The 13,192-nt window shown below is 40.2% G+C and overlaps 1 protein-coding gene across 8 annotated transcripts in view; it reads right to left on the bottom strand.

The window, feature by feature from the left end:
- The window catches only part of CACNA2D1 (calcium voltage-gated channel auxiliary subunit alpha2delta 1), a 337,271-nt gene extending 328,043 nt beyond the window's left edge, over nucleotides 1-9,228 (bottom strand). For 6 of the 8 annotated variants that reach the window (XM_036429577.2, XM_036429576.2, XM_036429578.2 and 3 more), the window contains exon 1: nucleotides 8,817-9,228. In XM_036429577.2, the coding sequence (XP_036285470.1) occupies nucleotides 8,817-8,911 (95 nt within the window). In that variant the 5' untranslated portion in view covers nucleotides 8,912-9,228. The remainder of the gene's footprint in view (nucleotides 1-8,816) is intronic. The other 2 variants (XM_036429580.2, XM_036429581.2) reach the window with 1 other exon arrangement.
- Nucleotides 9,229-13,192: the final 3,964 nt, after the last annotated feature.

The raw sequence follows: 13,192 nt of genomic DNA, 5'->3' as shown, positions 1-13,192 counted from the left end.
CCTCTAGGCTCCTATGGCCCAAGAGTCAGATGTTCCCCACCCCCGCTGTACCTAGGTTCTTTCTTTGGAAACTCGCAATGTCTATCATAACAGCTACGAAATAATATTTGCTGAAAAGATGAATGAACCTTCTTTCTGACTCCAAAGACTGCACTCTGAATTTGCCTCCAAATCCCCTTGAGAGACGTATTTCTACAGAGACACTAAGAATCAAAATGGCCAAGTGAGCCCTTTACCGTCACTCCCCCCACCAACATGGCCTTCCTCCTAGTGTGCTCTAATGTACATCGTTCAGTGTAAATGACCTACCTGTTGCATCTTGGATTCTAACTCTTCTCTCTTTCTGATTCCCCAAGTACCCAGGCCATTTTGCTTCTACAGGATGCTCCATGCCTGCTCTGCTTTCCCACCACCACTGTTGTTTTTTAGACCTTGGCCAACCCTCACTCTGGGAAGGCTGCCATGGCCTGCTAGCCGCTCCTCTCACTGTCTCTGCATCAGATATTGGTCTCTTTAATCCACCTACTAGGCTTTATAAGTCAAAGCTTATAACTTTTATTTTTAATTTTAAAAATATCTGAGGAGACAGGCCAAATTTCAGTACGCAGAGCTGGGCTACCACAAATGGCCATGTGCTGTGAACACGGCCCGTGTTCCCTCAGGTCACGTAGAAAGATGGCCCTGCATCTTATCATTCAGACTCCAACCAACAATCCAGTCCCACCAACATCTCTTCCTACCCCAGGAGCCCCAGACCTAGCACGGAACAGACCATGTCTCTTCAACATGCTGTGTGCTTTTACTGGATCATGTTTTAATGGATCCCACTGCACCCAGTCACCTTGGACTTGTGATTGTCTTCCTGAGGGTTGCTCTTCCTCAGTTTGGATTCTCAGAATGTAGCTCAGTGTATGATATAATTTGTACTGAGTAATAATTATATTATTCATTGAATTAAATTGCATTTTATGTTAAAATATTTGAAGCAGGAGACAGTGAGAGGGCATAAATTAAATTTATTTTTTAATATGATGCATTATGTACTTTGAAGTCTAAATAATCTTCGGTATATAATACATAGACACCTACAGACCTACAAGTTATTTAATTTCTCATAATCTAATGACAAAAATTACAAACAGAATTTCTTTCTTGATTATTAGCACTTTGGTTTTTAATATCTTATAGTAACACTTCTTATCCAATAAATCACTTCCCCAGGGTTTTATAAAAAAAAATTAAAATGTTTAATTGCTTCTCTTTTTTTTTTCTTGAGACTTAGACAATTTTATTGTCTTTGCTAGTTTCTAAGGTGAATTTCCATATATGAATATTTAGATATATAAAAGCTAATATTACGTTCAGTAAACAGCACTAGGAAAACCAAGCTCACATGGGAAATGGGGAAAAATAAGAAAAAAAAATTATATAACCAACTTCTGCCTATAGCATCTGTAATTTTGTAATCCAAGGGCTCCTTTGTCTGTCCCACTTACACATGCATCATTACTCATGGCATGCTTACCACACCTCCAGACCACTTTTTTAAAACAGGAGATTTTCCAGGTTGCCTAAGCCCTTTTCTTTTACTGAGCCAGTCCTCCTTTAATCCTGAAAATAAGACCTCATTAATGTCTAACCATCCCTTTACGTAGTCTGACAGTAGGCACTTTATACAGAGAACTATTTTATTAGCTCTTTCCCTCTTTCCTCTAATTATCCCACAATATGTGAGCAAATATCAAATGAAACAATTGTCTAGACTGTTTGACAATTTTGGTGGAAGTTTTGATTATATATTACAGAATTATCTGTTCCTCAAAATTCCTCAACAGGTTCCCATGGAGAGAAATGTCTGGTGGTGAAAGGAAGTCCCTGAAACAGTGAGAGAAGAATCAAGGGAGAAGGAGGACCCGAAACTGAGGTCTGATCACAGGTGACTTGGGGGGAAAAAACAAAAAACAAAAATTCCCCAATAGATTCAATGTTATATTGAGTGATAAATTAATAGTAAATATGTATGTGCATGAAGGTGAGAACTAGCAATTAGCTATTTGAATAAAACAATTCATAATTAGCCAGGTGACTATCACAAAATTTTAATTACTCAGAAAAAAAAAAAAGAACTTCAAATTGACAGTAAGATTATCACCAAATCTGAAGCATTTAAAATGGGCAACAACATTATTTGCATTACCATCATTTCTAGCTTAAGTAGTCCCCCCATTTATGATATGGAATTTAAAATATATCCTTTTTTTTTTTTATCCCAGCAGAGGCATATGGTAAAAAAAAAAAAATCAGTAGAAGCAAATGTTAAAATAACATCTAGCCAGAAATATCCCACATTCATATTCAGATAGAACTTTAAATATTGCTTCATATATAACACCCTGATTCTGAACACTGAAATTAACTGTAAAAGCACACCAGTTTGTTGAGGCCACAATGTCAATCTTTTCTTTGTTTGGAATCTTGTTAGAATCTGTACAAATGGCAAATTTTAAAGGAGCAATGATCATTTGGCTCATTATTTTTTTTTTTTGCCAATGGTAATTTATTCATGTGTATTAAAACACTCCAAAATATATAATGCCTGCAAGGAAAAGAAGCCTGAAAGTTTATATTTTACAAATAAAGCTAAAACATGGGAGCATTTATCCGTCATTCCGAAAATGTCAGAATGCCAAATAGGTTTAATTCTTACAAATTTATAAGTATCCCATACGTAAATAGCAGAAATAAAATTGCTTAGCATGCATAGATCTCTTAATATGTACCCAGTATCCCATGTGCAATAGTTCCTTTCTCATGCTTGTTTTGTTTAAAAGATGGCAAAACTGCCCGGCTGGTGTGGCCCAGTGGTTGAGCATCAGCCTCTATACCAGAGAGTTACAGCTCCATTCCAGGCCGGAACACATGCCAAGGTTGAGGGCTTGATCCCCAGTGTGGGGCATGCAGGAGGCAGACAATCAATGAGTCTCCCTCATTACTGACGTTTCTCTCTCTCTCTCTCTCCCTTCATCTCTGAAATCAGTAATAAAAAATATATTTTTTTTAAATGATGGCAAGACTATCTTTAGAATCATACTTATTTTTAATCATCATTATGTTAATAACATGTCACTATATCAGTGTTTTTCAACCTTTTTTGGGCAAAGGCACACTTGTTTCATGAAAAAAATCACGAGGCACACCACCATTAGAAAATGTTAAAAAATTTAACTCTGTGCCTATATTGACTATATATAAAGTAATTCTCTTGAATAGGAATCAAATAAACACAAAGAAAGTATTTTATAATTACTTTATTATGAAATATTAAGTAAACAAAATAGTGAAAAATTATAAAATTCTTGTCTTGTCTGCACCTACGGCACACCAGGCAACATCTCGCGGCACACTAGTGTGCCACGGAACAGCGGTTGAAAAACGCTGCACTATATGATCTGAGCATTTTCCAGTTGCTTTTGTGTACAATATATGATTTTCTTTACAAATTATTCCAAATGCTAGTGTTACAAAAATATTTTGAAAGGCATTCAGTACCTAAAAACAGCTGTGGATTGGCAGAGATATTAAATCATGGACATTTGTTTAAAAAAACTTGCCTTATTGAAGTTTTTCTACCCTAGCAAACCACTTGAAGTTTTTAAAAATACACACACACACACACACACGCACACATACACACACAGTATCCCAAAAAAATGTATACACCCTAAAATGCAGCCTTAAAATACACTTCATTTTCAAAATGAAATAGAATCTACACCTATCAGGTATTACAGTGTATATACATTGCCCCATACATATATACAATAGGTTGGGGCAAAAGTAGGTTTGCAATTGTAGATGAAAGTTTATTCTTGTATTATTATTTATTAATTACTGTGTTATTTTTCCATACCAACAATGGGAAACCTACGTTTGCCCTACACTGAGTATATTGGCACACACATAAAATATTATTAAATAGAGTACTATAGTAATATAAACTAGGCAATTTATCTAACTTTACAATTAGGGAAAGATTGCAAATACAGTATTTTTCACAGAGTGCTACTATGTTTACTTCAAGTGACACTGAAGTCAAAACCCTCTTTCTTTCAACTCTGTAAACAATATGACAATCATTTTTCTCTTCTTTTCGTGCACACAAAAGAAAAGAAGATGAGCCATGTATAAGCTCTGTGGTTGGGTGTCTCAGTCTAGTTCCACATGCACTGGAAAGCAACCGTATGAAAGGCTTGGGAACAGGTGTGGTGCTAAGCAGAGAATCCAGGAAAAGGACTGGCTGACACAGTATGCTATAGCGCCTGATGCACACTATCTGCCTTCAGTAAAAGTGGAGGGGATGCCATAGAACAGTCTTTCCCCATGGTAAGCAGCTCACAATGCTTTTTCAAACACTATAACAGGCCAACTCTTTTATTACAAATAATGAAAGGTTGTCACTTTAAGAGCAATACTGGAATTTTGATTTTTGTTTCAAATTTCTAGATATATATGTTTATGTTAGAACTGATTATGTCCATACATGTAAATCAATAAATTGGCAATTTGCCTAAAATGCATTTTACTTTAACCGTTTAAATTTCCAGTTTAAGTTTATAAACAGTTTGAAGATACATACAAGAAAATAACATTGTGAATTGAGAACATATTACTTCCTTGGAAATTTATATGTGTATTGAAAACCAATGATTAAAATTATTTTTAAAGTTCCTAAATGCATTGTTATTTTTTATGAATATATACTATAAATATAAATACTAAACTTGAATTCATAATTTGCACACATTATTTAGGTTTCTGCAAAACCTTGACATGTTTAAAACTAAGTTATTTTTATCAATACTAGAGAAATAAAAGAAAGCAGAGAGGTTTCTTTGAAGAAACAGTGGTAAATTTTTTATATTTTCCAAAATGAACAGTTTGCTACTGATTCTGATTTTATATGTACATATTTAATTAATGAAACCCATGAAAAAATAAAGGCACATTTTATCTCCTTGTAATAAACTATAAGTTATGCCTTTGTATAATTCTAAAAAAAATTTTGGTTTATATCCATTTCTGTCAACCTAATGCTCATCCAAATGCCAATCCAAATAGCTACACATGCATCTATGTGCAAACATTAATAAATTTAACATCATGTTACTACTTATTTGAAAAAATATATATCTACTGCTGCATATTTTAACACACACTTGTGAAATAATAAACGTCATGTGTGTAAGCTGATGAGAACAAATTAAAGGTCTAATATAGAGACTTATTGATGTTCATAGTTTCAAGGTTTTATTTTACATTTAATATTTATCTCATTTTATCAAGGACACATTTTCTTGTATACATAATATGTGAAAAGAAATTGCTAAGCCCAAATGAGAATAACTGTCACTGCTATCACATAGTAGATACCCATTTCAAGTCATAGCCATTGCAATGACAGGGGGGAAAAAAAGTTCTACAACCTTTAAGTTTAAATTTATCTATTGTAGTAAATAGAAATATATATACCTGTATTTCATGTAGACTCCTGTAATTTATCCCATTATACAGTTTATATTAAAACCACCACATACCAATGGTCTCTCAGCCAATTATTCTTGACTGATTGGCATTTCCATATGAATGAGATAAAAGTTTAACATGAGTAGTTAGAACTACAATGTTTAAAAAAATGGATTTATAAATAGGTTCTAAAATTAAGAGGGGCAGGTTTAAATTAACATTACAATACTGGCTTCCATACATATTACCGTGAGTTTTAAAATAGAAGTGTTTTCACGTATGAGTCAAGAAATTATTTCTAGAACAAACGAGAGCTCCCTTTTTTGAAAACTGTATTTTAAACTACCAATACAACGTGCATTTTAACATGAAAATGCAGTAATTTACATATAAACCAATAGACATGAGGTGGTTGCCACCATATAGCATATATATTTCACACCTTATTGAGACAATCATTTCCACAAGGAAAACATAAGCTAGCAAAGAACTGTATCAAAATTTCTTTGTATTAAAGTTATTTTAGTATTAACATTTAGAACAGTTTAACTATTATTTTAATCCAGAAGAATCTGCTATGAGAATGTATGAGAAAGCAGAGAGCAGAAAATTAAAGCTTCTTAGAATATTTTTTGCTTTATTATAAGAAAACTTAAGCTCTTAATATTATAAACACTCTAAAAAAACAAAAAGCAAAAACACTTTGTGAATTTACTAGCTCAAACTGAGGCCCCACTCCAGTAAGTGCATAATTAATTTTATAATGTGTTGATGGCATCCTTTTCTGATAATCAAAACTTCTCATGTTACCTTTTCTCTGAAAAGTAAAATCATCAACAACAACAAAAAAGATTTACTGAAGACTTACTAATGGGAAACTTAGACACAGAAGCATAATAATGTGCCTTTAGTGAATGCTCTCATCTTTGTGTGCAGTTTTTATAAACTTGGAATTTTTCCCCAAGACTTGAGAATTTTCCTGATCTCAACATTTCATATGATTTTTTTTTCTTTCAAGAAAAGCAAATGGCTTCACATCTTGATGAAAAGAATGCTACAATTTAAAAATTTTTATTCAGAAATCTAACATGAAGTACAGATGTCAATTATCATTTGTCCTCTCCTCAGAAGATGGTGTTACTAACTTTCCAAATAAATAATTGAAGATACAGAGTCTTACAAAAATATTGTTAATATTATCTATAGGATACTGGTTTAGACCTACAAAATCGTCTACTAAGCTTTTTTTTCATGAAATGATGTTTCATATAATTTGAAGACATCTTAAATTTCCATTGTTAAAAGATAAATTTCAAATATTAAAAAGAAAATTTATTTTCCTAATTCCTATTTTTGCCTCTTTTCTTTCTTGTGTCTGGTAAATTTCTGACCAAGAAAAATTAGTTATTTTAATTTTAGGACATCATTTATGAAAGCTGTTCTTACAATAAGGATTTTTACATTAATATTTTACCATGTCACATTCAAGAATAAAAGGTTGTAGTTTGTTGTAGTTTAAAGTCATAGCTTTCCCCAACGGTGTGATGATGCATAACCCCCAAATGATAGAAATAATGATAAATTGTCAGTTAAAAATAAGACTAAAAATGTGTACACTAAGCACACGCCCTTTTATTTGACACAAAATGCAAGGGAATCACTGGAGTTCTTGCTGTATAGGCCAAGATAGAAAGAGTAAAAAATTAGTAAGAGTAAATAATTTTGAAGTACCTTTAGGGCAATCCTCCCTATCCTTATGTTTTTAAAATATCTGCTTGGAACATGCTGCCAATTAAAAGAAGGTGTGCAGATGGCATTTACCCTTTTGCTTCATAACAAACACAGGATCTGCAATCATTTTTATGGAAGATTATCTAAAAAGGAACAGGACTGTAAATCAATGACAAACACTGTAGACACTTCCCTCCTCTGGGTTAGAATGTGCATCAGTCAGATGCTTGCACTGGTACCTTACGCCATAAATACTTTAAGCTGAATCTAATAGCTGCCGGGTTTCAGCTGGTAAAGATTCACAGTTAGTATCCGCCAAAAAAAAAAAAAAAAAAAAAAAAAAAAAACTATAGCATTTTCAGCACTTGGTCTATGAAAGGACAGCCAATAATTCCCAACATCCTAAATAGTGGGAAGGCTAGCTTTTGGGCTTTGTTTTTGTTATGTAAAATGCATTAAAATGAGTCATGCACTTAAGATTACCTACTCTCACCAGCTTTACAGTAGCTTCGAGAACTAAAATAAATGCTTTCCCTGAGTGCCTGATAGGCTATTCGGGCGCATTTTAAAAAGTAGGTATGTGTATTTATGTGCCCTCTCATTCTGATTGCTTTTTCCTGCTTACAAGAGAGGGGGAGAGAATTATTTTTCAATCTCTTCCTGCCGTGTGACTACATGGCTACCTTTAAACACGCTATTTCCAGAAAAGCAGAGTGGTGTGTGTGTGTGTGTGTGTGTGTGTGTGTGTGTGTGTGTGTGTGGTTTTAAAGATCTTAAATATAAGAGAACATTGCAGGAGACTCTGGCAAGGCTCAGTTCCTTCCCCAAAGAATAGGTTCAAGAATAGGTTCAATTCATCCTAAGAACAGGAGCCGCAGGTCTCCCGGCAATTAGATGCTTTTCCCAGAAAGGGTGGTCCCGTTACCTGCCAGACCCCGGGGTGGACCTGGGTGACCGGCGGGTGCTGGGCGGCGGGGCGCGGGCCCCTTCAGACCAGAAAGGCTGTCTGTCCGGGGCGCCCCGCGCCTGGGGACCTGGAGGCGCGCGGACCCCAGCGAGCATCCCAGGGGCCAAGTGCGGGGCGGCGCGGGCTCCCCTGCCCAGCCTGGGACCGCCTGTTTGCAAAACGCACGGCCGCCGCACAACTTTGTACCAGGCTGCGTCTGGAGGACAGCGGCTGAGTGGCTGCAAACTTTCTTCCCCCGCGAAGCGCGAGCCTGTAAACTCTAACGTCCAGGGGATCCTTGGAGAGATGGGCAGAGGCGCCGCGGCTCGGGGGCAGATGTTGCCCGGGGGGCACCGCGGGGCACCGCGCGGCCCCGGCGGGCAGCCCCCTCGGACGGAGCTCGGGTTCGGAGCCCCGGGGCCCATCCCCGCGGCCCGCGGCGCGCTCCTCCCGCCCGGCCTCTCCCTCCAGATGGATCCCCGCGGACCCGCTCCCCACCCCGGGACCGACCGACCGCACACCCCGCGGTTCGGGCTGTCGGAGTCCGGCTGCAGCGGCACCTCGACCGGCACTCCCCGCCCTGCCCGCCCGCCCGCCCGGCCGGCCGGCCACTTACGTGATGGCCGAGGGGAAGGGCTCCTCGGACGAGAAGCGGACCAGCCCCGATTGGAAAAGTGTCAGAGCCCAGAGCAGCCGGCAGCCAGCAGCCATCTTCGCGATCGAAGATCAATCCCGCCTCCCGCCCCAGCCCGGGAGGCAGGCGCGGAGCGGGGCGGCCGGGAGGAGAGGGCGCTCTCCGCGCCGATCGATCCCGGGCTCCGGGCGCGGGGACCGGGGGGCGCGGGGCGCGGGGCGCGGGCGGCGGCGGGCGGACCCTCGAGCTCGGGGCGGCGGCTCAGCGTGGCGGCTGCCCGGCCTCCGCCGCCATCAAGGGCGACTTTGGAAACTGACCGGGGCCAGCCTCTCAGGCTCTCTCCCTGCCTCTCGGTTCCTCCCCGGATTTATGCCCCGATCGCCCGGGGGAAGGAGGAGGCGGGGGCGGCGGCGGGGGCGGAGGAGGGGGCGGCCCCGGAGGGTGCGGGGGCGGATAGCGGGATGGGGGGCGGCGGCGGGAGAGGCTCCGTCTGGCTGCTCCCGAGTGGAAGGGAGGGAGGGAGGGAGGGAGGGCGGCGGCTGGGGGTGGGCAGGGGCGGGGACGGCGGAGCAGCCTCCTTACAAGGCGGAGAGGAACCGACTCCTGGAGCCGGCGGCGCCCGGGAGCGGAGGCAGAGCGGCCCGGCCCCGCGGGGCTCCCCCGGGACCGCCAGCCGCCCCGCCCCGCCCCGCCCCGCGGGCATCGGGCTGCCCAGGCTGCACCCCGGGACCTGGCCTGCGTCCTCCGGGGTTATTTTTGCACAGGCTAAGCTGCTTTTTTTCCCCCCCGAGGGTAGAACCCACTGACTGCCTGTGGATTGTGGGGGAAGTGATTTTGACAACCAAGGCAGGAGGAGCGGGGTTGCATTTGCATGGTAAAGCTTTGGGCTCTGCCAGGTGGCACTGTTTGTGGGCCCGGCGGTGCCAGAAGCCAGAGCCAGAGCCGCTGGCGCAGCTGAATGCCATGTGTGGGCAGCGGGCCCACCCCCAGGCACGGCTCACCTGGCCGGGACAGCCTCGGGGCCCGGGCTGGGGACGTTCAGAGAAGCTCCTGATGCTGTGCAACCCTCCCAGCCCTGCCATTCTGTGGGACAGAGGGGTGGAGGGGGGCGAATTCTCCATCCTGGGAGGAGAAAACTGGAAAAGGGGCTTTGTGCCCTCCTGGTGAGGCCATTCCAGAAGGTTTAGGAGGCCACTGGTCCGCCTTGCCCGCAGGGTGGGTTCGCTTTGGCAATGCGCAGGCACAAGGGTAGCGATGAGAGAAAAGAGCCTGAGAGGTGGAGGGGGGGATTGTGAGAGGAGGAGAAAGCTAAGGAGTAGCAAGGCAGAGCCAGCTTCCACCTCCACCCCCAGCAGCAGCGGCGGTGAGGCGTGCTCAGGCCTCCTCCCAGGAAGAACAGAAGGGTCTGGGATTAGGCCTCCCTCTCCCCACCTCACAGGCCTCTGCAGGGGCGAAAGGGTGTGCCAGGAGCGGAAAAATGTCCCTGCACGTCTTACATCCACAGGCTCCCTATGACAGTGTGTTGGAGCACGTCTGACATGAAGCATAGGGAGCCTGATCCCGCATGACTAAAAAATGACCATCCTGCCTATAAGCCAAAGCCGTACTTAGGAGATGGCTGTCACGTTTTAATTACCCATGCTCTAGTTTCAGGGGGCGCTTAGGAAAGACCCTTATGTAGTATTTGGAATTTATGTTTCAGCTCTCTGAAGGCAACTCCCCAAAACAGAGAAGACATACGACGCCTACTTATTAGCTAAAGATAAAAAGTATGATTTTAAGATGCTTGGCCCAGTGATGTATTCTTCCCCCACCCACCCCCCTGACCTCTCCTTGGAGGTGCCTTATTTGTTTTTGTATTCTTTCCATCTCTCTATTGCTCTTTGTTTCTCTCTTCCTACTCCGAGAGGCCTCACAAAAGGCACCCCACCGGGAGTTAACTTTGTTTTATGCTAAGCCTGGCGTGTGGCAGCAGGAGCTAGCAAACAGAGGATGAAGTGAGATGTAATGCGATTGAGAAACAGCTCAGGAAGGATATTTTCTATAACTGAAGATAGCTTTCCACGCCAAAGTTAGATAAGCAAAAATAGTCGAGACCATCATTTATTTTCCAATTCTCAATGATGCAAAAGCAGATTTTCTCCCCCAGCCTGGGGATTACAAGTAGCAGAATTCAACGCCCATTATTGTCTATGTGATGTGTTGGTATCATAATAGCCCCACAAATAGACATAAAAACATTTGTGGAATGTATTCTGTCAGTAATTTCAATAATGCCCTCCGAGTTCCTACTAAGGTATACCACTTCCAATTTTATATCTTTAAAAGAAGGAGCTTAAGGAATAAAAAAAAAAAAAAAGTAATAAACTTTGAGAGAAGGTAAGTCAGCCTTCGTTATTAACATTGTTGGCCTTTGAGCCAAATCTTTTTTTTTATCACTCTGATGAAACACTCTGTTTTCTAATATCTGAAGCTGTTGAAGAAAGATATTGCTTCTACAATTCTTTCTGAAAGGGTGGTTATCAACTGTAAAGCTAAATCACTGCTCAATGCTCTGTTGGAAGGTTTGCTGTTTATGGTTTGTTTGTTTTTTATCTACCCAAACCTTTTTAATGAGGATATCCATAATGTGGATTTTATTTCTAATGTGCGAAATGGTTAAAACATGACCATTTCCACAATAATATTATGTGCCTACTGGATTGGCCATAGCCATCCACAATGCGTTGTTTCATCTCAGTTCCGTAATTTTAGAAAATTTCGGCCAAAATCAGATCTCATCCCATTAATTTGAATAAAAGTTTGCTAAAATCGTCAAAATTTGCCATTCAAGGTAAACTGTTTATAAACCATAAGGACTGATAATAAAACTTGTCTTATGGGCTATCAATGAGCAAGAAGTCAGAAATTGATACCTACCATTCACTTAAGGAGGAAATTTTCTAATAAGAAAATAGACTAATGAAGAGTTGTATGTATTTATGTTTAATCGCTTTTAGAAGAAAGTTTTAAAGAAGATAAGTTCGGGCAAAGCAGTCACTTTTACCTCCTATTTACTTAATTTATTGGGGTGACACTAGTTAACAAAATTATGTGTTTCAGGTACACAATTCTACAGCACATCATCTGTACACTGTATTGTCAAATCTCCATGAGAAATGATTTTTATAACAAATTTATGATTTGTAACTTGTGGCTAACTCTCAATTGTTATATGTAAATATTTAATTTGTTCATCTATATTTTATTTTTATTAAAAGTGAACAAAGAACAATATGCACCTTGTAACCACAAAGTGGTTTTTCTCCCCTTTTCAGGTTATAGTATATATCTAGTGGTAGCATAAAAGTCTACTTGGTTGTATATTTGTTTGTATGTATGAGCATGTTTTCCTAATTTTTTTTTCAGTAAATCAAATCTAATTTATTCAACATTTTGACTATATAATAGAACAAATAACCTAACTGAAATATTTTTAATCCCCCCCCTCTCTAACTGTACTTATACAAATACTAGAAAAAATAATTCCCCATAGCCAAAATAACCTAAAAGGCGATCATTAATTTTTTAGGTTTTTCTTTTTGGCATATCTTAAGTAATGTAAGGAGAAAATGATAACAATGGGCCTTATTTGTGTATATGCAGATAGGGGTATATGACCTGTCTCTGAGATGAAGATACACTGTAAGAGCCATAATCCATAATCGAAAATGCCTGCCTGTCACTTGAGGTGATATCATGCTTCTATGCACACACATATATGTGCCAGAAAAAGCCAAAGTTAAACAAAATTGGACAGAAAGCTTCAACTATCTATGTCCTTTTCAGAACATGGGAGTAAGACAGAAAGCAACTCAGAAGTATCACTTCCCAGGAGAATGAATGGTGAAGGGAGTGTGCAATGGTTTTTAAGGCAGCATTAGCCTTCAGAATTTTAAACCAAAGGAGCACACACAGGCCATCATAGAAAGCAACAAGGAAAAGGCACTGTTTTAGATAAGAAAACATGGTCAAATACTTAGTACAAACAAGACAAATATTTACAACAAAATTTTCCTTGGTAAGAATAATACAGCTATTGACAGATATTGCATTGAACTTCTTATTGTTGTTAATACTCACCTGAAGATATTTTTCCATTGAATTTTGGAGAGAGTGAAAGGGATGAGAAGAAACAGAGAGAAACAAAATAAAAATTTTTATTTATCTGTTTCTCTTGTTTTATTTTTGCTTTTTCTATCTTCCTCCACCATTCAACACAAGCACATCTCAGGAAAAATTAGCACCTACATCATGAATTCCCATTTAAAAACACAACAAAACAACAACAACAAAACAACCTCTATTAGACTCAAAAG

This window comes from Pipistrellus kuhlii, unplaced genomic scaffold (assembly GCF_014108245.1).
Source record: "Pipistrellus kuhlii isolate mPipKuh1 unplaced genomic scaffold, mPipKuh1.p scaffold_m20_p_10, whole genome shotgun sequence".
Classification (NCBI taxonomy): Eukaryota; Metazoa; Chordata; class Mammalia; order Chiroptera; family Vespertilionidae; genus Pipistrellus; species Pipistrellus kuhlii.
Note: the sequence above shows the minus strand (reverse complement) of the source record. Positions and strands in the feature narration are given on the sequence as shown.